The sequence below is a fragment of the Delphinus delphis genome, chromosome 19, assembly GCF_949987515.2.
Source record: "Delphinus delphis chromosome 19, mDelDel1.2, whole genome shotgun sequence".
NCBI lineage: Eukaryota > Metazoa > Chordata > Mammalia > Artiodactyla > Delphinidae > Delphinus > Delphinus delphis.
The window spans coordinates 43,863,466-43,887,913 of NC_082701.1; the positions used below are offsets into that span (position 1 = coordinate 43,863,466).

A 24,448-nucleotide genomic window follows, 5' to 3' on the forward strand; every position below is an offset into this window, starting at 1 on the left:
CTGCCAAGTGCCTCTGAAGTGGCAGTTCCCGAAAGACTCACAGCCCTCCACACTGCCACGCTCCAGCCTCGGACATCAACAGCAAGAGGCTGAGCTGAGAATGGTGACTGGGTGTGCCCCTCCCCACCCAAACTTAAAGCCCAGTAAAACTCAAAACCCACCCTCTCCACCTCCACAGTCGGAGAGGGCTCAGAGACAGCAGTCAGCAGAGATCAGAAACTGGGAGGTGGGAATTGGATGTGTAAAGAAGACAGACAAAGTAGCATGCTTTGCTACCATTTATTTGCTATGTGGTATGTACCCAAAGCATGAGTCAGCTCTGGTGCCCTACCCTCTGATCCCAGGAGAGAGGGCGGGCAAGGAGAGCCCAAGGAGAAGCAACCCCATCATGGGGAAATTGTGGGGGCTGGCAGAGGCACGGGGGAGACCCAGGCATCCTGCTCTGACTTCTAGCAAGTTCTCCTGCCCTCAGTCATGAGGGGCTCCCTATCCTCCCATCCAATGGTCCCAGGTGCAACAATCGGAGAGGGGAGGGGAGGAGAAAAAAGGAAGATGACTCAGTGCTGGGTGGAGGCATCTCCACTCTTCATGGCTACTTGGCCCTGGCCGTAACTACAGGCAAAATTGGGTGCAGGTGGCCGGGCCGAGGGCTGTGGTATGGAGTGGGTACTCAGTAGGCGTGGTTGGCAACGTAGAGGGATTGTGCTGCCGCTCCACCATCTTCTCCGCTGCCTTCATACTTGCCCTGGGCCGCAAGGCCATTCACCTGCAAAAGGAAGGGGGTAAGTAGGCTGACCCAGTCCACAGGTGCTGAACCTTCCCAGACTACAGCCTTTGGGTGCTGACCCTGCCTGGCTACACACCACCTCCCCACCCACCACCTCTAGCTCCCAACCTCGGCCCGCTTGATGAACTCCTCAGTGGCGGCTCCAGCATTATCCCGTTGCCCTCGCCAGGTGTTGAGTGCAGAGGCCTGCAGGGCACGCCCATAGGAGAAGGTGAGGGCCCAGGGCCGGGGAAGGGGGCATTGGTTGATAGCATTGAGGTTGAGAGATGCCTCCTCTTCACTCTGACCCCCAGACAGAAAGGTCACTCCTAGGGTGGAGAAGAGAAGACAAACTGATTGATCACTCCTTATTTTTCCAGGGTAAGGAACCCCTGGAGGCCACAAGAACGGGGGAAGAACGTGAGAATGGGTCTTAGGGAAAGGAACAGGTTTGGAAGCAGGGTGGTACCTGGGACAGCTGGGGGCACAGTGCGACGCAGGGCAGTGACAGTTGCCATGGCGATCTCCTCTGGGCTATACTTAATGGGACAGGCATGGCCAGGGGTCACCATGTTGGGCTTGAGCAGGGTCCCCTCCAGGTACACGTGATGGTCACTCAGGGCCTTGTACACCGCAGCCAGGACCTGGGGATCAGAGGAGGTTTACTAAGGTTCTGGGCCCCTGCCACTCACTACATTATGTTCCCTGTCTAGGGCTGGGTGGGCATGACTGTGAGGGTGGGTATAGGTCAGACTCACAGGTACATTCTGGGATCAAGTAAAAGAGTGCTTGAGGAAGGTGCCTGCACCTGAGCCAGGGACTGTGGGGAACAGGCTCCCTGTCAGGCTTTCTCTGTGGTATATGTCTGTGCCCAGGTGTGGACTCACCTTCTCTGTAACATACTGGCAACGTTTGAGGTCATGGTCTCCATCAGGCAGGATCTCAGGTTCCACAATAGGCACAATCCCATTCTGCAGGTAAGAGCAGAGTATCTTGGGATGGGCAGTAGGTAAGATGGAAGAAAGCCATGTAACCCTCTCACCCCCAGGCACAGAGCACCCATCTGACCCCCTGTCACACACACAGGCACACCTGCTGGCAGATGCTGGCATAGCGGGCCAGCACGTTGGCATTCTCCAGAATGGCAAGTGCTGAGGGCGTGCGTTCACTGATTTTCAGCACGCAGCGCCACTTGGCGAAGTCAGCGCCATCCTTCTTGTACTGGGCACAGCGTTCCGAGAGACCATCCAGCCCTGCAGGCATAGTGCCGGCCTCATTACTCTGCTCCTCTTTGCCAGCAGCAACCAGCCAACAACCCTGTGGTCTTGAAGCCCACCCCTCCTGTACCTTGAGTGGTGGTTTCTCCATCAGTCCCGGCTAGAGGCACTACACCCTTGTCAACCTGAAGGGGAAACACAGGCACAGAACTGAACCCAGGCAGGATTCCGCTTGCCACCCCTCACACCCACACACCTATTTCCACGCTCAGCCCCCATCCAGGGCCAGTGGCTGCACCTTGATGCCCACGACAATGCCCTTATCCTGGATGGTACGGACGAAGAGGACACCATTATCATCTTTCTGGTAGAGTGTCTCATGGAAGAATATGACACCTCCGATGCACTTCTTCACACGGTCATCGGCACTGAACAGCACCTGACGGTACAACCGGCGGTTCTCCTCTGTGTTCTCCACCCCAATTTGGCTCAGCCGCTTGGCCATGCTGCCTGGGGGCAAACGAAGTAGCGTGGGAAGGTCATCCCCAGGGCTCCCTGGATACTTCTTCCCCACCTGACCACAGGCCCCCACCTACCTACAGACTCATCTGCGGCCAGAATGCCTTTGCCTGGGGCCACAATCCGGAGGGCAATGTCGGACAACTCCTTTTTCTGCTCAGCAGAAAGGGCTGGGTACGAGTGGGGCATGGTGACAGTTCTGTGGAATGGAGACAAGGTATAAAAGCTGGACCCCACCCACTACCTCCTCTGCTTCCTCTCCTGTCCATATGGAGAGGAATGGCCTTTTCCTTCCACCCCAACAAGGAGGGCCTGGGAACAGGGCAGCAGCAGTCCTTGGCATGGGTCCTGGGCATTAAAATGGCACCAATCCCTCTGACAGCCAGCAGGCTCAGGGCCCCAATTCCCACATCTCCTTTTGTCCCTGTTGGGCACCCTTCCCAGCCCCAGGGTGGGGGTGGGGAGGTGAGCAGCCCCAAAGCTGTAGGTCTTCTTATGAAACTACTGCCCAAATAAAGATGCCAACCCTTTTTTCACTGAATTTGGCCCCTTCTTCAGGTGGGCGTAAGCACTGGCCTTTCCACCTTCCCTCTTCTCATCCTCAGCAGGGCCCTGAGGGAAAATGCACTTACTTCAGAGGCTTCAGAATGAGGCAAAATTACCCATCACCCCTCTTCCCTCAGCTTCTGGAGGAAAAGAGTGGGGGTAGGGAGGAGGAGTGGCACAAAACACGGCCACAGGCTTCCATAACCTCTCCTCCATTCCCTGAACCTAACTGCCTAGGCAGTCAGGAGAATGGGAGCAGAGGATCAGGGTTGAAAGGAATGAGGAGAGAGCCTGAGAGGAGAGAGAGGGAGATATGCAGGAGCAGCAGGGAGGAGACTTGTGGGGAGATGATGGGGAGACAGGTTAACTAGTCAGGTGGAAGGACCTAGACCGGGGGGACCATGAAGGGAGGAGAACTGGAGAGGGAACTCAGCCTAGGAGAGGCAGCAGGCTGAGATTAAAATGGTCTGGGTGAGAGAGGCTAACCCCAAGGAAAAATCCAGTAGGCAGCGGATTTAGGATTGGAAAAGCTGCATAAGAGCTTAAGAGGAAGGAGTGGTGTGGGAGAAGCTGAGCAGTGGTGTGGGGTTTCCAGTGGACAGAAAGGAGAGAGAATGTAAGGAGAGAGCTGAGAAGGCACATCCAGGGGCCCCAGGAGCAGGGTAAGGAAGGCAGAAAGAAGAGTCAGGGAGAGGAAGCGGAGATGCTGAGCAACTCCCGCTTCGTCCCGGGCCTCACCTGTGCGCGGCGAGTTAGCTGCGGCAGCCACAGGAGCAGCTCGGGTTCAGGTCCGCAGCAGCTGTGGCTCCAAGCCCGGCTCCTGTAAATGAGGCTGTGGCGACTGCAGAGCTACGTGACTCCCCCGGAGGGCGGGGCCAGCACCTCCCCGCCCTGGCCACGCCCTCTCCCAGGACTGGAGTCAGCGGCGAGGCCACGCCCACAGAGGCGGGGCGACGAGGTGGAGTGACTACTCTGCTGGGATCTCCGAGGTGGTTGCGCACCGTCCCCCTCCCACCTTGCGGGCCAGCCACCAAGGCCCCATGGGCAGGAAATGGCCTCGCTTCATTTCTGCCACAATTGCCTTTACCATGTGCAGAGCACTGTGATGGCTGTTGGGGACGAAGCCTGGTCTGGTGAAGGAGGGTCACCTAAACAATCACAACGGTTGGGTTAGATGGGACACAGGCACCAACAGTGTGGGAGTCCAGGGCAGAGAGTAAGGAACTGAGTTTCTCTGTCCTCACCCCCTTATTCACCAGGGCTACAGGCAGTGAGCCAGGGAACAAGCAGTCCAGTTACCAGAGTATCTGGGGAAGAAAAGGCATCGGGGTGGTGGGGGGAGACTGGCTTTGGCTCTGGATGCAGTGGGAGGGGTGTGTGGAGGATGCCCAGGCAAGAGGGCCAAGCTGCCTCTCCCCTGACCTCATCCACCCACCTCCTACCCAGGAAATAAGATTCAGTGAGCCTGAAGAAATACATTAAATATACTTTATTTAAATAGCATTAAACAGAGCTGGCTCTAAGCCAATTGGTCCTGGTGTTGGGGTAAGGGAGTACTGCAGGTAAAAAGGGGTGAAACAGAGTCCAGCTTTCAGTTTCTTAGCTCAGAAATTCCAGCAATCCCTGTAGCTCCTTGCAACCCCTCACGACCTCTGGGATGGACAGCAGAGTCTGGCAAGAGATACAGAAAAGGCAGCTCAGGGTCACAGGCCAAAGGCCCAAGGCTCCCAGCCCCAAGAAGCACCCACTGAGTTAGAGGGGCGAAAATGGAAGCCACAGAGAAGGCTGCAATAGTGAGTCAGGCCCAGCTCTCAGCAAAGGCTGGGAACCACAACTATACTCATCAGTACCCCCTGGGCCAGGCCTTATACCAAGTGCCTTAGTTGCACCCACTCCCTCCCTCCTTTACCTCATAAATATGCTGAACAATGTCATCTAGTTTCTTTAACTCCTTGTCAGAGCGCCGCAGATTCTCTTCCAGGATGTTTCTCTAAAAAGCAAATAGGATGCATAAGCTCTATGCTTAAAAGAACAACATAGCTTGTGGGGAAAGATAAATATGGCAGGGCACTTGCTAGTGGTGACAGGAAATAGCCCTAGAATGACATGGAAATTCTTACGTGGCTCTGGAACTTGACCATGAGTTTTGCCTTCTCATTTTTCATCTCCAGGAACATCACCCTCAGCTTGTCCACCTACAGATATGTTCAGATCAGTAGGGGCACAGCCTAGGGTTCCCACCAGTTGCCCAGCTCTTCTGTTAACTCTGAGTCACCTCCTGGGAGAGCCACACTTTCTCCTGGATCCAGTTAGTGGCCATGGGCTGACTGTCGGGGTTCAGCTGGCCTGCCAGGGTCTCTTGGAGCACCTTAGTCTCTGTCTCCGCACGACGAAGTGAACGGGTGAGCTGGGTCACCTCCTCTCTAAGCCTCTGGGGATGAGAATGGAGAGGTATCTAGTAGCCCTCAAAGGTCCTCTCTATCCTTCTCCCATGTGGTGAGCAAGGGTAGACCAGGGGACCCAATTCCCACATTTGGGACCCTGGCTACCAGTGACATAGAAGGCAGAGGCTGGGCATCATGATGAACGTACTATGAGCTCACCACTCTTGTCTATCTGCTCTAGGATCTTCTCATTCTGCTGCTGTACCACTTCCTGGAGCTCCTTTTCATTCTGTGAGGAAAAGGGAGGTAAGAAGGCAGTGGGAGAGCTGGCTTCTTTGCAGCCCTTGCCAGGAGATAGGATTTTGTGCCGGACCATGCTCAGCCCAGGTGATACCAATTGGTAACACTCCAATTCTTCCTCTAGGGCTACGTCAGGCCAGGCACATTTCCCTGTTGAGAGAGCTCTCCTGGAGTTCTAGGTCAGCCTGGAAGATGGGTCAGTCTATAGCTGGTTCCCAAACATGTGAATTGTCTGACCCCAGGAAGGGCAAAACTAGGGCAATGGTTGGAAAATCTCCACCACCCAGATTCCTGGAGAGACAACAGCTCCCAGTGGGCCCTCACAGTTGCCCCAGTTCTTCATCGCTTCACTTCCAGGCCCCTCCTCCACCTTGTAGCGCAAGCACAAGGCCTGGTTCAGCTTCTCTATGTCCGCTTCCTTTGCCTTCTGGGCTTCCTGATGCTGTTCTTCCTGGGCCTGCAGCTGAGCCTGCAGATCACATCTAGGGGAGGGAAGAATTCAGCATTATTCCGGTCCCCCCAGGGGCTGCCTGGGCCCTTAACATAAGGGGCTGCTCACCTGACCTGCCCCCTCTCACCAAGACTGCACTCCACTCACATCTTTCGCTGCAGAGTCCTGACAGCCTCTTCTTTAGACTCCTGCAGCAGGGAACACAGGCTCTGAAGCTCCAGAGTCATAGTACTCATTTCTGCCAGGCTATTCTCGATGCCTGGGGTTTCTGAAAGACAAAGTACTAGATAGAGGTAGAGCCCTTTAGCTCTGGAAGGAAGGAGTGTGTAGCTATCACTTCCACAACTCTTATCCATGTTCCCCACCCACAGGATCTGAATGTCTGGAACACTACCGATCCCAAAAGGCAGAAATGAAATGAGCCCAAGTAAAATTGAGGTTTTTAGAGCAAAGCACTTCTCACTGCTTTAGTCTTTATCATCACTACCAGATCTAGAAATGAGGCAGGATCCCTGGAGCCCATCCTAACCTGTAGGCTGATGGGAAACCGTTGATGCTACTCTGGTGAAAGCACTCTTGTCACTTCCAAGCAAGGGCACAGGAGCTGATTCTGGCTCTAAAACAAAATGCAACCATGGTAGAGGGCCCCTCGGGTGACCCAGTCAAGGGTCGGCCATCACGGGAGCCAGGGAGAGACAGGGTCTGTTGGCGGCATCTTCAACAGCTGAAGATATCAGGAGCAGCGCCACAACTTTCCCACCCCTGAATTCCAGGGCCTTTAACCTTCATCTGCCACTGCTGTCAGGGTGCTTCTCAAAAAGGTGCTGTCACTGGGCAGAGGGTGTTCCTGGGAAGGAGCACAGGCTGTGCTTATCGGGAGGGTCTCTGGTTCAGCCTAAGGGCAAAGGAAAAAAAAAAACGTCAGCTGCTTTTCAGGGATAGTGGGTTCCCTGAACTTCCAGGTATTCACCGGCCATCTCCTCGGGATGCTGTTCTATATGTCACCTCTGTTCTCTATCTTCAACTTCTCCATTAGCTCCTTTCCCTGAACTTAATTCTCTCTCACTAGAACAACAATTAAAAAAAAAACAAAAACCCTTCTTCTTACCTTAAGTATGCTTTTAGCTACTGCCTTTTCTTTTCCCTTCCATTAAAAAAAAAAAAAAAAAAGAAAAGAAAAGCCTACATTTCTTGCCTAAAATTCTCACCATGTATGGACTCCCTAGCCCACTACACTCAGGCTTCTGCCCGACCATTCCACAAAAATTCTCATTATTTGGTACAGCAATGGCATCGGACACCTTTCAGGTCTTATTTTACCTGACCTATGTGATAACCAATGACCATGTTCTTTTAGAAACTTCATTTTCTTCACTTGTGTGACATGACTCTCTCTCCTTCACAGGTAGGACTCATACCTTTCTGGCTATCTCTTCTCTCTATCCACAGGTCTTTCTTTAACTGTGGGCTCCTTTTGGTTCATCCTTGACCCTCTTTACATTCCCCAGGTGGCCTCACCTCAGGAGCTCCACAAAAACATCCACTTCTACATGGATGACCCTTCAATCTGTCTCTCTCAACTGGACCTTCTCCCAATCTCCAGGCCCAAAGGCTCAACTACCTGTGAAAAATCTACCAGATTGCTCCACAGTTCATCTGAAATTTAGTGTGTATAAAGCTGAGCTAACCATTTTTCCTGTCCCACCCCACCAAAAATCTATTCCTCCATCTGTATTTAAGATCCTAGAGCAGGGGAGCAGCAAATTACAGCCTGTGGTTCAAATGTGGCCTGCCACCTGTTTTTGTAAATAAAGTTTTATTGGAACACTGCCACATCCATTTATTTATATACTTTCTATGCCTGCTGTTGAGCTACAAAGGCAGAGTTGAGTAGTTGAGACAAAGACCATGTGGCTTGCAAAGCCGAAAATATTTATCATATTGCACGTTACAGGAAAAGTCTGCCAATCCCAGTTCTAGAGTGTCACCATCTTTCCAGCAATCTAGAGATCATCATTCATTCTTCCACCACACTCCTATATCAAACTGGTCACCACGTTCTGTTACTTTTTTTTTTTAGATTTTTTTGATGTGGACCAGTTTTAAAGTCTTTTTTACTGAATTTGTTACAATATTGCTTCTGTTTTATGTTTTGGTTTTTTGGCCGCGAGGCATGTGGGATCTTAGCTCCCCAACCAGGGATCAAACCCGCACCGCCTGCATTAGAAGGAGAAGTCTTAATCACTGGACCGCCAGGGAAGTCCCCATTTTGTTACTTTTACTTCCTAAATATGTATTCAATTCATCCAATTCATCCCCTCCTCCATATCCCTTTAGTTCAAACCTTCAAAAATCTGGCCTCCTGCCTAGCTCGCCAGCCTTTTCTGCTTATCATCCTTGCCCCACATAGCTCCTATAATCCAATCATAAAGAGCTACCTCCCAGTTCCCAAACTCACCACATTCCACATGAGCAGGGCCTTGGCCTTGTTCACCTGTAGTCCCAGCACCTAACCCAGGTCTTGTCACAAGGTAGACACTACAAAAAGTACCCATAGTGCCTCTATGACTTTCATACTATTCCCTCTGCCTGGTGGGCCTTCCTATATACCCAACCCTGCCCTACAAACTTCTAACCTCAAGACTCTGACCAAGAGTCACCTGCTCTGAGAAGACATCTTAACTCTCAAAGGTAAAACTGATGCTCCTTTCTCTGTGGTCATCCAAGCAACCCTCAGTGGCCATCCAGGCAACCTCTATCATAATCACAAGCCAAGATGACAAGTTTACATCTGTCTGTCTTCCCTGCAAGACTGGATTCCTGTGCTTGGCACACACTGGGGAATGGGGTGAGATCATAAGCAATTCGATTTCAGGATTCTGGCTGTGTCTTTAACTGTTGAATAAGCTAACTAACGCTGCATTCTAAAAAATATCCATTTATTGTTCATTGTGCACTGTGGGGAAGCCAAAGAAGCAAGGCTAAATTTCTGCTTTCTTTAAATACAGTCTAGTTGAAGAGACCAAACATCCAAGGAAAATTAATACAAGTGCAAAAGGAGAGTAAGTTCATGAGGAATGTAGCAGGAGATCACTGAGTCCACTGATGTTTGGAAACATTTCAAAGAAGAAGGTGAACCAGGGAGGATTTTAATAGGAAGGAAAAGGTATTTCCAGTTTGAAGATAGAAGAGAACAGACGTGGTAACAGCACACATCTGGGTGCAAATGGGGATGAGACGTGTGTGTAGTACGTAGGCAGTCTATGGGAGTAAATGGTTCATAACAGGGAGGTAGGAGACAGAAGAAGAAAAGTTTGAGTGACAGCTTGAAGACATCCTGTAGGCAACTGAAAATCACTGAAGGTCACAAAGATGGGACGAGAGTAGAATTTTAGGAAGACCATTCTATACAATAAGGATACAAGTGGAAAAACTTTCAGTAAACTAGGATTAGAGGGGAACTTCCTCAACTGGATAAAGAATATCTACAAAAAGCCTACAGTTAACATCATACTTAAAGGTGAGAAACTCAAAGCTTTCCCTTTAAGATCAGGTACGAGGCAAGGATGTCCCCTCTCACCATTCCTTTTCAACACTATAGGGGAAGTTCTAGCTAACACAGTAAGACAAGAAAAGGAAATAAAAGGTATACAGTTCGGAAAGGAAGAAATAAAACCGTCTTTATTCGAAGATATTGATACAATTGTAAGGGAAGAGAAGGAAACCCCGGACCCTACCTTCTCCTTCAGTTTTGTCTGTAGGAAGAGGGTCAGGCTCCGGAGTTGCTCAGTCAGCACCCTTAGCTCTTGGGAATACTGGCGTGTCTTCTCCAGGTCTTGCTGCTGTTTCTCTGCCATGGTGCTGGCCAGTTTAGCCCTGAAATAAGGAAGGAACAGAGAAGACAGCCAAACACCAGGTGACCTTCCCTGAACACTTCTCCAAATCCCCACACAGAACTGCGTTCAAAGAGGGGAAACAAGAGGCTCTCAGACCCTGTCACAATTCCCTTCTTGGAGACTTTAGCTTCTAGAAGCAGTCCTGAGATAAACACTAACAGGGAAGCACAGAAAGGTAGAGGTCTTACTTCAGGTTCTCCATGGTGTCCTTCAGGTCCTCACACTGCAGGCTGCGCTCCCGGAGTATTTCCAGGGTGGTTTTCAACTGACACTCAACCTGGCCCAGCTCCAGGTGAGCAACCTGATTCTCTTGTTCTGCAAACTGGGGAGACAGGAGCAGGAAGGAAGGCAAGGAGAAAGGAAGGGAGGGGGAAAATGCATCTAAGTGGGAAATTTTAGAGTCCTGGGAACAGAGGCTTTTTCCAGTCCAGAGTCTCAAACCTCACCTCAATACCATCAGGGAAGAGTCACACTCCTGCAGCTCCCCTGCCCCAAGCCATCTTCCTTACCTCCAGGGTCTCCTTTAGGTCCTGCACCTCCTTGGCCAGGACCGCCTGTTGTTGCTGCAGCTCTGCCTGCATATGTTTTAATGCCATCTCTTCCTTTTGCCATCTGCCAGAGACCTTACGTTAGATCCCATTGGTCCCACATCCTGGATGCCTACTGCCACAATAACCTGAGAGGAACTCACTGAGCAGCCTTCTCCTCACTGCTCTGGGTAAGCTGGCAGAGCAACTGATCCTTCATGGCCAGGTCCTGGGTACAACTGGCATGCTGACTCTGTAGCTCTTTTAGCTGACTCTCCATGCTGGCCAGAATCTGCAGCTGAGCCCGGAGATCTAGACCAAAATTATCCTAATGACACCATGTGGTCACCAGGCCCAAACGTCCCCACACTTCTGCTCTAAGACAAGTGCCCTAGAGCACTTTCTTACGCTACTGCCACACCCCAAGCCTCAGCAGGGTACAACTGCTTGTACGCATGCACACACGCACACCTGTTGCCAGACGACTGTTTTCCAACTCCAGTTGTTCTAGTTGGCTTTTGCAGTCCTCTAACTGGGAAGAGACTTGTTCCAGCTCCCTGGAAACCTAGGAGAAAAAGACAGTTTTCTTCCCACAGCTCCCCCTGAATCAAGAGTCCCAAGACTTAGTCCAGTTTCTCTTTCTGGACAGGACAATAAACCACATTGTTCCTGGGCAAAAACACTGCAGCAAATGAGTCTGATCCTCAGGAAAAAGTAGAAACAGGAGGAAAGTTGCTGAAGAAGGTGCTGAAGGCCATCTTATAGCAAAGGGACTGGCTGGTCTCCAAACCCACAGATGGAAAGAAGAGAGGTCCCAGGGAAGAGGCTAATGACACCACTCATCAGAAAGGCCTTCTGTAGAGAAGAAGGAGGAAATGAGGCCTAAGCAGTCCCCACTCCTGGTTTGTACCTGCTGCTTTTCCTCAATTGCAGCATCACGTTCCTGCAGGGTCTGCCGGCTCTTGGCTGTAAACTTCTCTGTGAGTTGCTGAAACCGGCTCAGCAGAGCTGTCCATGTTACATACTACCAGGGGAAGCAAGCAGGTCAGAAGAGCACCCTTGAGACAAGACTCCTAACAGGGCTGGCTGTGAGCAAAGGAGCAGTATAATGGCCCCAAATACTCACATCCAGTTGCATGGATATCCAGTCCTGCTGCAAGGCTGAAGTAAGACTTGCTGTCTGCTGAGCCAACCCTTCTTGCTCAGTATGAAGCCCGACCTACATGAGAAGGATTGTCAATGGAGGGAGCCCTTTCCCTGTGGATACAGGGAAGTAAGGGTACATGACCATCCTCCCAGTGTGTCAGTATGGATCCCAGGAAAGAATATGCCTTCAATTACCAGTTGGGTCTGGGTTTCCTTCAAAAGGCCTCTGAATTCCCCCATGGATGCCAGGTCCTGTTCCAGCTGGCTGATGCGCTGGCTGGCGTGTGCACAGAAAACCTCTAGCACTGTCTCTGCCTGTTTAGAGAAGAGGTTGAGAGGACATTGCGGGCAGAGGAAGGATACAGCACAAAAAGCCATAACTATCCATCACACCAGCAGTTTAGTTCATTATTCCCCAGGGCAAGCAGTTCTCAGGCCACCCATCTGTGTCTCAAGTCAATTTATGTTCCTGCAGGAACCTTAGGAAGAGACCTCCTACATCCAGGAACAAAAGCCTGACACCTTACCGCATCTTTGCCTCTGAGGGCCATTTCCTCTCTGTGCTTTGCCTCCTCCCTTTCTGCTTTGAGGCTCTGGAGCCTTGCCCTCAGTTTCTTCAACACATCAAAACAGCGGGACACCAAGGTTTCTGTACGCCAAGACTATAAGATAAGAATCATATACTGTGTCTGGTTTCTTTATTTGGCTGAATTTCAATCCCACCAAAGGCCTCTGCCTCCATCTGCATGCTGCTTACCTCCTGACTCAAAGCAGTTTTATCTTCATCTAAGTGCAGCAGAGATAGTTGAAGCAAGGATATCAGCTCTTTAGAGACCAGCGCCCATGACTGCTGTAGAGGGAGAGATGGTTAGGCTAGATCAAATAAAGTCATTAAGCAGGAAGTAAGCTGGGACACTGAGGAGGAAGCCACCAACCCCAATTTCACGCTCCCAATAAGGAAGAGATGTTCTTAACAAAAGGAAACCTCCCTTCACTACCATGGCTGAGTACCATCCATCATCTGCTAACTGCTCAGGAGTCGCCATTCTTGATCTTCACAGGAGACCCAGCAACGGTGTAAGGTCAATCAACACTTACCATGACATTCCTGGCCTGCCGCAGAGCCTGTCCAATCTCCTGGCTCTCCTGAAGATGCTGAGGTTTCTTACTCATCTAGTTGGAGAAACAGAGTTGCCCCTCTTGCATAGGCAACATGCACCACCAGCAGCTCTTTCCCCCTCCCACCGAGATACAGGAACCTTTCCCATTAAAATCAGGAGCAAGGCTCACAGCTTGATGAAGCCAAGTCAGAAAAAATCCAGAGGTAGGCAGAAAAATTACTTTTTAAAATAACTTTTTTTTCTGATTATGTGTTTACTGTAAAATTTTGGAAATAGGAAAGTGAATAAAATGGAAAAAGAATCATTATCAATTTCACCCCTAGAGCAGTGATTCTCAACCAACAGTACAGCACCCACCCCAAGAGATTTCAATATACCTCCACACCAGATTTCCTTGCTATAGAGATTTGCTGTAACTGATGAGTATGTTACCTCCCTCAGGTGTCAGGGGGAGAAAAAAGTAGTAGACTACTGATTTACAAAGAAATAACTATATTTAGGGCTTCCCTGGTGGCGCAGTGGTTGGGAGTCCGCCTGCCGATGCAGGGGACGTGGGTTTGTGCCCCGGTCTGGGAAGATCCCACGTGCCACTGGGCGGCTGGGCTTGTGGGCCATGGCCGCTGGGCCTGCATGTCTGGAGCCTGTGCTCCGCGGTGGGCGAGGCCACAAGAGTGAGAGGCCCGCGTACCGAGAAAAAAAAAAAAAAAAAAAGAAAGAACTATATTTAATAAATTCTAAGATGATTGCCTTTTTACAATTGTTTTCTATTTTGGCGCACTGCGCAGCATGTGGGATCTTTGTTCCCCAACCAGGGATCAAACCCGTGCCCCCTGCATTGGAAGCACAGAGTTTGAGCCACTGAACTACCAAGGAGGTCCCTGTCTTTTTACATTTTAACACCACTGACATTGGTATGCATTCAATATTGATAGTATCTTAGATTTGATGAAAGACAGTAATGCTTAAGAAAAACCACAATTGTGATTATAATATATAAATAAATGTGGGGCCCTGCTTTTCTTACTTAATTTTATTATACTCATGTTATTTAGCCCTGAGTTTACATTTAGTCTCCTCACTGAGAGCCTGAGACTGGGATGTGTGCTTTAGGGAGACCTATCAAAGTGGAGCATCACTCATTTTTAACCTCTGCTGATATTTTACCTCACCTCAAAGCCTCTTAGAGGTTATATGAACTCTGAACTCCTTTTTTTCTTTTTTCTTCTTTTTATTTATTTATTTATGTATGTATGTTGATCTCTAGGTATCTTTTTTTGGCTAGGCCATGGGGCTTGTGGGGTCTTATTTATTTATTTATTTTTGGCTACGGTTTGGTCTTCGTTGCTGTGTGTGAGCTTTCTTTAGTTGCAGCAAGTGGGAGCTACTCTTCGTCGTGGTGCACAGGCTTCTCATTGCAGTAGAGCACTGGCTCTAGGTGCGTGGGCTTCAGTAGTTGTGGCTCGCAGGCTCTAGAGCGCAGGCTCAGTACTTGTGGCGCACAGGTTTGGCTGCTCCACGGCATGTGGGATCTTCCCAGACCAGGGATCGAACGCATGCTCCCTGCATTGGCAGGCGGATTCTGAATTCCTTTCTTTAAAAACCATGAACATTAAACTTATTAAACTATTAAAAACTCTTGGCAGTCCAGTGGTTAGGACTCTACACTTCCACTGCAGGGGGCATGGGTTTGATCCCTGGTGGGGGAACTAAGATCCTGCATGCCACACTGCATGGCTGGAAAAAAAAAAAAAACTCTTCATAAATATACTTTTAAATAACTAGGATATCCCATCTTATGGATGTACCATTATTTTTCATTTTTTTTAAGTTATCATCTTTATGCAGAATTTTTTTTTCCCCTTAGGATTTAACCCTAGAAGTGGGGTTACTGGATCAAAAAGTTTGAACTGCTTTGAGCAGTTGAAATTGCCTTCAAAAATGGCTGAACCCGTTTAAAGGCATAATGTTCAAACAAGAGAAAAAAATTTTAAATGTAATATTAAATATAACTGTTTTAAAGCATAAAAAAAAAAAGATTGAACCAATTTATGCCCTACTGACGACAGGACAATGCTTACCACTATTATCTATTTTATTCTTTGCTCTTTTGTCAGAAGAAAATAGCATCTCATGTTGCAATTTGCATTTCTCTGATTACCAGTAATGGTAACCTTCTCAAATATTTATTTACTACTCATTTTAATTTTCTTAATCTCTAATGGTCTGTTCATTATCTTGGGGCAGATGAAAATCTTAGTGTGCTATGTGGAGTAGATAAGTATGATTTCAAAGGCAGCAGAGCCGTAGAGAAACTTTGAAGTTCTGAGAGAAAAGTGGGGAACCTTCATTACTGCTGCAAGGCAGCCATCGTCTAGGAAAAAGCCTAGTGCTGGAGCAGCAGTGCTGAGTCACGATGCTGCAGCAGCCTGGATATAAGGACGCAGATCTCTTGGAGTTCATCGCTCCCCTCCCCAGCAAAGCAGACATTGTTCCCGACTGCATCATGCAGTAAGGCACAGAGTTACCCCTGGAGCCCTGGAACAGGGCACACATACTGCTCAGGGCTGGCCAGTCAGGCAGGTGATGAGATTAGCGTGAATGAGGCAGCCAAGCGGCAAGGACATGGCACTGTGATGGGGAATGGCTGAAGGCACTGTCATTTCCTCTCTTTGGTTCTGCTCCAGTGGTCTCTAAAAGGATTTGGCAAGCTTCAAGGAAAGAGGGTACAAGGCCAACTCAGGAATGGGGAACAAGGTCAAGGACAAGAGGAAAGGATACAAAAATAAGAAAATACAGGAATGATGAGCCTATGGCTTCCAGGATTTTGACAAAAAGTAAAGTCATTATTTTGAGGATATTTTCAACTCAAAGGAGGTCTTTGGAGTTTTAGAGACCATCGTGGTTTTTTTTGGCCACGCTGCGCGGCTTCTGGGATCTTAGTTCCCCGACCAGGGATTGAACCCCGGCTCTCAGCAGTGAGAGCGCGGAGTCCCAACCACTGGACCACCAGGGAATTCCCGAGACCATCTCTTCTTAGCAGCAGCCACCTATTACCTCAACAGGCACAACACTAAGGACCTCAATTCCTTCCCTGACACATTCCCTTACTTCCTCGGCCTGTGCTCTCACAGCAAGACTCCTCTAGAACAATGGTCTTTAAACTGTTTTCCTCTCATATCTCCTACAGTAATTTTGAAAGCTGGAGTACCCTTACGTTTAAATCGTTACAAAGGCTGTAATTTCCACGACCTTATAAACATTGACAGTTTGAAATAAAACTGTTACATCAGTCTTAAATATACCCAATGGTATAAATGTTACATACACCATAATGATTTTTTTAATGTCTTTATTGGAGTATAATTGCTTTACAATGGTGTGTTTGTTTCTGCTTTATAAACCATAATGATTTAATACCTATTTGATACCTTTAGAAAATACACAAAGGGGACTTCCCTGGTGGCACAGTGGTTAAGAATCCACCTGCCAATGCAGGGGACATGGGTTCGAGCCCTGGTCCGGGAAGATCCCACATGCTGCGGAGCAACTAAGCCCATGTGCCACAGCTACTGAGCGTGTGCTCTACAGCCCGCGAGCCACAACTACTGAGCCCACGTGCCACAACTACTGAAGCCCACACGCCTAGAGCCCGTGCTCCACAACAAGAGAAGTGCACCGCAACGAAGAGTAGCCCCCACTCACTGGAACTAGAGAAAGCCCGTTGCACAGCAACGAAGACCCAACGCAGCCAAAAATAAATTAATTAATTAATTTTTAAAAAATACACGAAGTTCTTCTTTAACAGAAATTTTATATCATCCCTTTTTCTCCTTGAACCTCTACTTTTACTCCTCTCAGAATTTTATCCTAATAAAACATACTTTTACACTTTAAACTCTATTAGTATCTCTGCAACGACAACAAAAGTTCATCTAAATTTAAATAAATTTAAAAAAATTTTTAATTCCTCTGACCATAAGATTTTAAATTTATTTATTTATTTTTGGTTGCATTGGGTCTTTGTTGCTGTGCGCGGACTTTCTCTAGTTGTGGCAAATGGGAGCTACTCTTCGTCGCGGTGCACAGGCTCCTCACTGCAGTGGCTTCTCTTGTTGCAGAGCACGGGCTCTAGGCGTGCGGGCTTCAGTAGTTGTGGCTCGTGGGCTCTAGAGCACAGACTCAGTAGTTGTGACACACGGGCTTAGTTGCTCCATGGCATGTGGGATCTCTCCAGACCAGGGATCGAACCCGTGTCCCCTGCATTGGCAGGTGGATTCTTAACCACTGCGCCACCAGGGAAGTCCCACATAAGATTTTAAGTGAGAAAACTCTCTTTTGGATGGAGAAATATTTTCATCAGTTGTATACTAATCACTGTAATAATATAATTTTTAATTAAAATCATAAACATATCCAGTAAAATTTTACTGGAGATCCATCTACTAATGAAATAGATGGAGCATCCCTCCCCTTATTAGTTCACGTGTCTGTGATTACTATAATTCCTACAATAAGACGTAGTTCAGCAAGAATTTTATGCCTATTTTCCATTCTTACAGATACAAGATTTATGTGAGGGAATTCCATGGTGGTCGTGTGGTTAGGGCTCCATGCTCTCACTGACAAAGGCCTGGGTTCGATCCCTGGTTGGGGAAATGAAATCCCACAAGTCATGTGGTGCAGCCAAAAAAAAAAGATTTCTGTGAGAAAATTTCTTCACATAAATAATGGGAATAAGTAGGAATGAAAGAAGGGAAGAAGGGCATGTCACCCAATTCTAGGAGCTCCTTTGGAGATACACGCCGACAATCTCACAGTGAACTTCCATCCACTGACATAACTGGAGTCTTCCTTCAATTTTGTTGAAAGCACACAAAAATGACATGTTACATAATCATTGCAGTCATTTGCCTTCTCAGCACGTACACAAATATTTTTTATTTGTCCTTTGAATGCTGCCTCTTGACAATGTAAGATTCAGGACAGGTAGTAAATATGCTCTTCTTTATAGTAAAGTTAGTAAATTGGGCAAGGGTAACTGAGAATGGGGAAGTAGGAAAGAAAACAAATTAGTAAAGAGTGCATTTGGAAGATGAAGATCTAGAAACCGATTCCTTTAAAACTTTCCTTGCTTGCATTCCCTTGGAAGGTCTTGATGTACCCCAGGGGTATAGTGAGTACCAACAGCTCTAAGGGATTTTCCAGATCCTCAGCTTTTATACATATTCTAAGGAAGAGGGCCCACTGGGATCCTCCACACTTTGGGAAGAACCTTCTTACCCCATTGGAAAAGGTGTCAGTCTGTGTGCTGCTGTCCTGAACTTCTGGGTGAGGGCCAGTCAGCTGGCTCTTCCAGTCCTGCAGCTGGCGGGAGAGTACCTCCAGAATGACAAGAGAGTTCAGCAGGTTATCTTCCAGGTCATGTCGAGATAAGGCAGTCAGATCTGGAGGACGGCTGCAGTAGGAAGAGAAGAACATGAGGAGAAGAGAGGGAAAGGGATGGGAGTGGCAGGTCCAGGAGCACAAAGATACAGGGATACTTACCCCCATAGAAGGTGCTCTGTCTCAGAAGTACTGTCCTTGGTGCCCACCAGGCCTATTTGGGATGTGTTTGTACTCCTTTCCTGCTGTGCTGGGGGAGTAAACCAAGTCCCCACCGAGCAAGTAGAGAAAGGGGTAGTGCCAATCGCAGCATCTCGAAACACAGAGGGAAGAGATAAGCTCTGGCGGAGATTTTCCAGCATGACGGAGGTATTTACACCTTTTTCCAACCAGGCCAGGGGAGACATCCAAGGCCCCATATCAGAGACGGGAATGCTCCCAGCATCTTCTACTGCTGGCCCTGGAGCTGCCTGGGATTCCATTTCTCCTGGATTTGGGGTCAGGTCTGTGGATGGGATATCGTCCATATTTGAGACAAGTGCTTGATCTCCCAATTCAGCCTCCTCAGGGAATGTGGGAAACCTCATTTCTCTCTCCTCTGTACTTCTGTGCTCTAAAATTTCCTCCCCTGGGTCCACAAGACTGACAGGGAAGTCTGCTGCTAAGACAGTTGAAGGGGAAAGCCAGAGCGGGGAGGAAGGCAACAAGGCATTACTTTCAGAAGGGACTAGGTCCTTAGGCACAGCCTCAGTCCTACTGTCCTTCAGGCTTTCCCTGGAGCAGTGTAGCTGTTGCTCAGAACAGGAATTTTGTGGGTACTCCAACAGATGGGATGGAGGATTCTGAAATGTAGGTTTCTCAGGCATAGCAGGAACAATTTCTGAAAAGTTGTCTTCCATGCAGGGGGCCACCCCCTTTCTCTGCAGATCTCCTGTCCTCAAAGGCTCATCTAGAGAGAAGCTGTGTGTCTCTGCCATGGTATCTAGATGGGCCTCGACTGTAATGTTTTGCTGCTGCCCCCCTGGAGAAGGCACAAGGACCATGGTTTTAACCACATTGTTGCCCAGTGGGTCTACTGCTTCCTCAGATGTTCTGGGAGTAGAATTGGTTTGGGGAATCAGATTTAGGGGCTGCTCATCTGATTCATGTTGACAAGCTTCTAGACATGTTGAGGGATGGCTGAACTGTTCTGAAGGGGAGTCTGTCTTCTTAGCATTGACAAGATCCAGTGGAGATGAGTTGTTGCTGCCTTCCTGCCAAAGGAAACAAAAGTAGTTGACTAATACTGTCAGTTCTGGTTCCCAATATACAGTTATGGGTGCAGGATACTGTCTGAACTCAAAAAAGGAAAGAGTTCTCATTACCTTTACTTAGGTAAGACCTTGGCTAAGCCTTGCTACTTACTACAGAGACCCAGTAGAAAAGCTGGGAAGCCATTCTGGGTCCTTCCAAGTGAACCAGGTTACAGTATAAACAAGGCTAAGATAATCTATCCATGTCATGGGAAGATGGTAGCTTGAAAGTGACCCCACTCTTCTCCAATCCTAACTCCAACCCACTTCTAGGGTAGGAGGGATCCCTGGCTCAAGTTCTACAGTTGGTATAAGATTTTAGTCCTTTTGGAACAGATGAGAAATTGGGGACTAGAGTGAGAGAGCACTTGGCCCACAGAGATCCATGTACCGTAGGAAGAAAGGGCAACATCAACCTGTGCCAGTGACCTAGTCTCCTTGACCGCAAGAACTGAGGGTATCCTGAACACATGGGTTGAAGCCATTCAATCCTTGGGATTTGAAGAGCTCTAGCCTTTGTAGCAAAGGAGAATGAAGAGCAGAAAGACTCTTCCTGGTGCCTTGAAAAGGGAGTGACAACCTCCCAATTGCTGGTTCATAGGGATGGAGACCACTGCACTTTCTACCACTTGCAGGGCTGCTGGTCCTGAGACTCAATGAACAAAAAAAGGACAATATGAATGTACTTATGTGGATCCAGTAGCCAGAGAAAGGACAAACCCTAAGATAGTTAGGAAAGGTAGGTCCTACCAAAATACAGCTGACGGAAGAAACAGAAAACAATTTGCACCAAAAAATATATGCATACATAAGAAGATCTGAGTACAACTCACACACACAAAGACTTTCTGGAAATAATAAATATTACTTCTAAACAAAAAATTTTAGTAATATGCATTGAAAGAGGATGATCAGAGTTAAGACAAGAATTACTGGCCTGGACAATCAAGTGGAAGACATATCTTAAAGACAAAAATACAAAGAAAGGTAAATCTGAGGGAAAAGCTAAGAGAACTGGAAGATAAAGCCAGCAAACCTAACATGTGAATAAAAGAAGTTCAAGGAGAAAAGAGAACACGTACAGGTGGGGCACTGATTAACAAGTATTAGAAGAAAATTTCTCTAAGGTAAAGAAAGATCTGAGTTTGCACATTAAAATGGCTCACCAAGTTCCAAGCAGGACTGACAAAAAATGATAAAATTTCTGAACTACCAGAACAACAAAACTATTTTAGAAGCTTTAGATTATAAAGACCAATTATTTACAAAAAAAAAAGAAAAAGAATTAGACTTACAAGAAATTTCTCATTTACAGCAGTGGATGAAATTTTAAAACATAAAGTTGAGCTAAAACTTCTGACATTCTAGCAATGTCCTTGGGTATAGGTTACAACGATGTGTGCTTTATACAAATTTGTTAGGCTCAATGTTTTATGTACTTTCATGTATTTTATTTCAAATTTTCAAGTTTTCTTTCAAAGTGCTAAAGGAGGGACTTCCCTGGTGGCACAGTGGTTAAGAATCCGCCTGCCAATACAAGGGACATGGGTTCGATCCCTGAGCCAGGAAGATCCCACGTGCCACGGAGCAACTAAGCCCGTGTGCCACAACTACTCAGCCTGCGCTCTAGAGCCCACGAGCCACAACTACTGAGCCTGTGCGCCACAACTACTGAAGCCCGTGTGCCTAGAGCCCACGCTCCGCAATGAGAAGCCACCGCAATGAGAAGCCTGCACACCACAACCAAGAGCAGCCCCCGCTCGTCGCAACTAGAGAAAGCCGGCACGCAACAATGAAGACCCACAGCAGCCAAAATTAATTAATTAATTAATTAATTAATTAAAAAATAAAACCTCCCAGAAAACAAAAGTCCAGGACCAGATTATTTCACAGGTTGAATTTACCAAAATTCAAAGAAGATTTAATACCTATTTGTCTCAAGCTCTTCCAAAAAATTAAAGAAAGAGAAGGAAATACTTCCTAACTCATTTTACAAGGCGAAAATTATGTTGATACCAAAACCAGACAAGGACAACACAGAACTCAACAGATCTGGCAGACTAAAAAAAGTGCAAGGACAGAGTAATTAACTATCTGTTGTTGGATATAATAGAATGTGACATCCTTTGAATAGTAAATATGCTTTTTTTCATATGTTCATGGAACACTCAGAAAAATTCATCCTATACTTGGCTACAAAGACAACAGATTACAGTCTGATCATAATGCAAGAAAATAAATTTAAAAGGTGACACAAAATGGCTTTTAAGCACTTGGAAATTAAGAACCCCTCCTAGATAACCCCTGGATTAAAGGTAAAAATCAAAAGAAAATTACAAACTAGCTAAAAAGCATGACAAATGATGACTATTTATAATATACACATAGAAAATGATGAAAGAGTTAACCACCCAATAGAAAAGTGAGCAAATAATATAAATAAGCATTACACAAAAGAGCAAACCCAAATAACCAATTCACATGTAAGAGATACACTCACTAGTAGTCAGGAAAATGCAAATTTAAGTAACAATAAGATACCACATCAGACTGGCTAAAATTTTAAAGATCTCTAACAACTACTACAAGAGGTGATGTGGGGAAATGGATATCGTCATACAATGTTGGAGAGAATATGAATTGTAATAGCTATCTTAGATAGCAATCTGACAAAATTTAAAATTAAAAATATCTTTCCTTCAAACCAATAATCCTACTCCTGAAAATGTATCTCATTGAAATAAAGGTATCAGTACAAAGATATTTACATTAGCATTGTTTGCATTAGCAAAAAAAAGCGGAAAGATAAATGACCATTTATGACTAAATTATGATTGACGCATACCACAGTATCTTATGAATTAGCGCTACACTAGTTGACATGGAGGGATTTAAACCACATTGTTAAATGAGAAAAGCAACAGGCAGAGAAATGTATACAGTCAATCCTCATTATTTGAACTGAAAAGCATTTTCTACCATAGCTATGTCTCTCAAGACCTTTCACAAAAGTACAGCTCAGTGAGGGCAGCTCTACAAGGAGCTAGTTTAAACTCCGGTGGTTCAGGGGTGTAACTTGATCCCAGGGGAGTTTTGACTACCTCTGGGAATGGATGGACATTGCCTCATTCTTAAAACTGACTGACTTCTCCATAAGTGAGTCCCTATTAAGAGGGACACCACTCGGGGCTTCCTTGGTGGCGCAGTGGTTGAGAGTCCGCCTGCCGATGCAGGGGACGCGGGTTCGTGCCCCGGTCTGGGAAGATCCCACATGCCGCGGAGTGGCTAGGCCCGTGAGCCATGGCTGCTGAGCCTGCGCGTCCGGAGCCTGTGCTCCGCAACGGGACAGGCCACAGCAGTGATGAGGCCCGCGTACCACAAAAAAAAAAAAAAAAGGGAGACCACTAACCAAAGTGATAGTTATTTCTGAGACGTTTGGTAAAGACTGAACGGGGGAGGTGGTGATAAAAAAAACTAACAGCTAAATAGAGGTGCGGGTTCTCAATGGACTTCCTTTAGCGACCCTAGGGTACCTCTCTGTTGGCCTGAATAGCTGTAAATGGATGTCACCGAAGAAGGAAACTTCATTATCGTTATTAATTACGTTCCAACCCTGGCCCTCTGTTCCTCTGAGCTCTCCGCCTCGGCAAAGAGCCCAGTCGAGAGGCTGGCCAGGCGAATCTCACCTGCAGCCCTAGCTTGCACAGTGATGAGGTGGACGAGTAGGCTATCGGGGGCCCTGTTCCCGAGTTGGTGAGGGCACCAGGCTTCAGGATAAGTTCTCGGAGAGGCGTTCTCATAGCTGCTTTTCCCTAAAACAGAAGAGAGAATGTGAGAAAGCCTGGGCTCTGCCAGCCTGCCCTAAGAAGCTCCCCTCCCTCCCTAAGAAGCTCACGAGCAATAACAAGAGTAGGTTCCAACCCCAGTCCTCTGAACATCAGGACCAGCATTAGACTCCACATGCACCCGTCCCCAGGCTCGACCCTGCTTTCCACGACGCCCGGCACTGCCAGCGACCCCGACCCAAAACCCCGGCCCAGCTCTCTCTCTCCATGAGGCCCTCCCGCTCACCGGTTGGGGCGAAGGCGACACGCTAAGATTCAGTTTTTTCACCCGCCACATCTTCAAAACAACACAGGGTGATCACCTCCTAGACGCAAGAGGCGACGCCATGCTCACCCGCCGTCTTTATTTGAACCTGCTCCGCGCTTCCCGATTGGCTGCGAAGTCTCAGTGCGTCAGGTGGGCGCGTCCGCTCCGGGCTCGAGCCCGGCGGGCTGGGGCGGGGCCTGTATTGGACCCGCCCCGCCCGGCCCCCTGTGCGCGCGCGCTCTGCGAACCGACCCCCAACCCACCGGGACGTGCTCCAGCCCGAAAGCCAGCCTTTCGGCCTCACCTCCGAGAGGGTGACCGGGAAGTTGGACAGTTGAGGAGTCCATCCCTCCTGCTTCGAGTAAGCCAGTCTCACACCCTGTCGGAAAAGCTGTCCCCGTGGCCTGGCCTTAGGAAGTTTCTCCTCGGGTTTCCCTCAGCTTTCTCAGCCTTGACCGGCAGGAGCCGGTCGGGGGTATAGAAGGGAAGGTGAGTGGAGCGTTTTTTACGTAGGCTGCTCGGTCCGCGCATAGGTCCTGCGTCCGTGATGGCCTGAGACGTGGTTCTCAGCCTGCGCTGTCATTTAGCCTCTTCAGAATTTCTGGGCTTTTCTTGGGACTTAACTCAGGGTCCGCAACAAGTTTACTGGAACGATAATAGCTCACAAGTATTGAACATTTATTAGGCACCTGGCACTCTTCCAAATGCCTTTTATATCTTAACTCCTTTAATCCCCAAAAGGGCATATGAAGTAGGCACCGTAAATATCCCCGTTTTACAGACGTAGTAACCGAGTCACAGATAATGTC

The 24,448-nt window shown here is 47.9% G+C and overlaps 2 protein-coding genes across 3 annotated transcripts; both read right to left on the reverse strand.

Annotated features, from left to right (window-relative positions):
• Window positions 1-242: 242 nt before the first annotated feature.
• Window positions 243-3,940, reverse strand: ALDOC (aldolase, fructose-bisphosphate C). 2 transcript variants are annotated; one of them, XM_059998052.1, is made up of 9 exons: window positions 3,787-3,940; window positions 2,580-2,701; window positions 2,282-2,493; window positions 2,114-2,168; window positions 1,859-2,019; window positions 1,654-1,737; window positions 1,236-1,410; window positions 896-1,095; window positions 243-766 (listed from the first exon to the last, which is right to left on the reverse strand). In XM_059998052.1, the coding sequence occupies exons 2-9, from the start codon at window positions 2,689-2,691 to the stop codon at window positions 671-673; spliced, it is 1,095 nt and encodes a 364-aa protein (XP_059854035.1). In that variant the 5' UTR covers window positions 2,692-2,701; window positions 3,787-3,940; the 3' UTR covers window positions 243-670. The 2 variants fall into 2 exon arrangements, with proteins under 2 accessions (XP_059854035.1, XP_059854036.1); XM_059998053.1 differs by lacking the exon at window positions 3,787-3,940 and adding an exon at window positions 3,029-3,047.
• Window positions 3,941-4,566: 626 nt separating this feature from the next.
• On the reverse strand, window positions 4,567-23,728 carry SPAG5 (sperm associated antigen 5). The gene is made up of 24 exons (XM_059998642.1): window positions 23,619-23,728; window positions 23,234-23,359; window positions 18,418-19,508; window positions 18,154-18,328; window positions 12,851-12,925; window positions 12,510-12,602; window positions 12,280-12,414; window positions 11,948-12,067; window positions 11,733-11,825; window positions 11,517-11,630; window positions 11,078-11,171; window positions 10,771-10,918; window positions 10,589-10,691; window positions 10,268-10,401; window positions 9,921-10,059; window positions 6,967-7,078; window positions 6,713-6,799; window positions 6,331-6,451; window positions 6,103-6,214; window positions 5,641-5,721; window positions 5,324-5,479; window positions 5,169-5,243; window positions 4,958-5,038; window positions 4,567-4,719 (listed from the first exon to the last, which is right to left on the reverse strand). Exons 1-24 carry the CDS (start codon window positions 23,667-23,669, stop codon window positions 4,648-4,650), a joined length of 3,588 nt encoding a protein of 1,195 aa, XP_059854625.1. The 5' UTR covers window positions 23,670-23,728; the 3' UTR covers window positions 4,567-4,647.
• Between the last annotated feature and the right edge of the window lie 720 nt (window positions 23,729-24,448).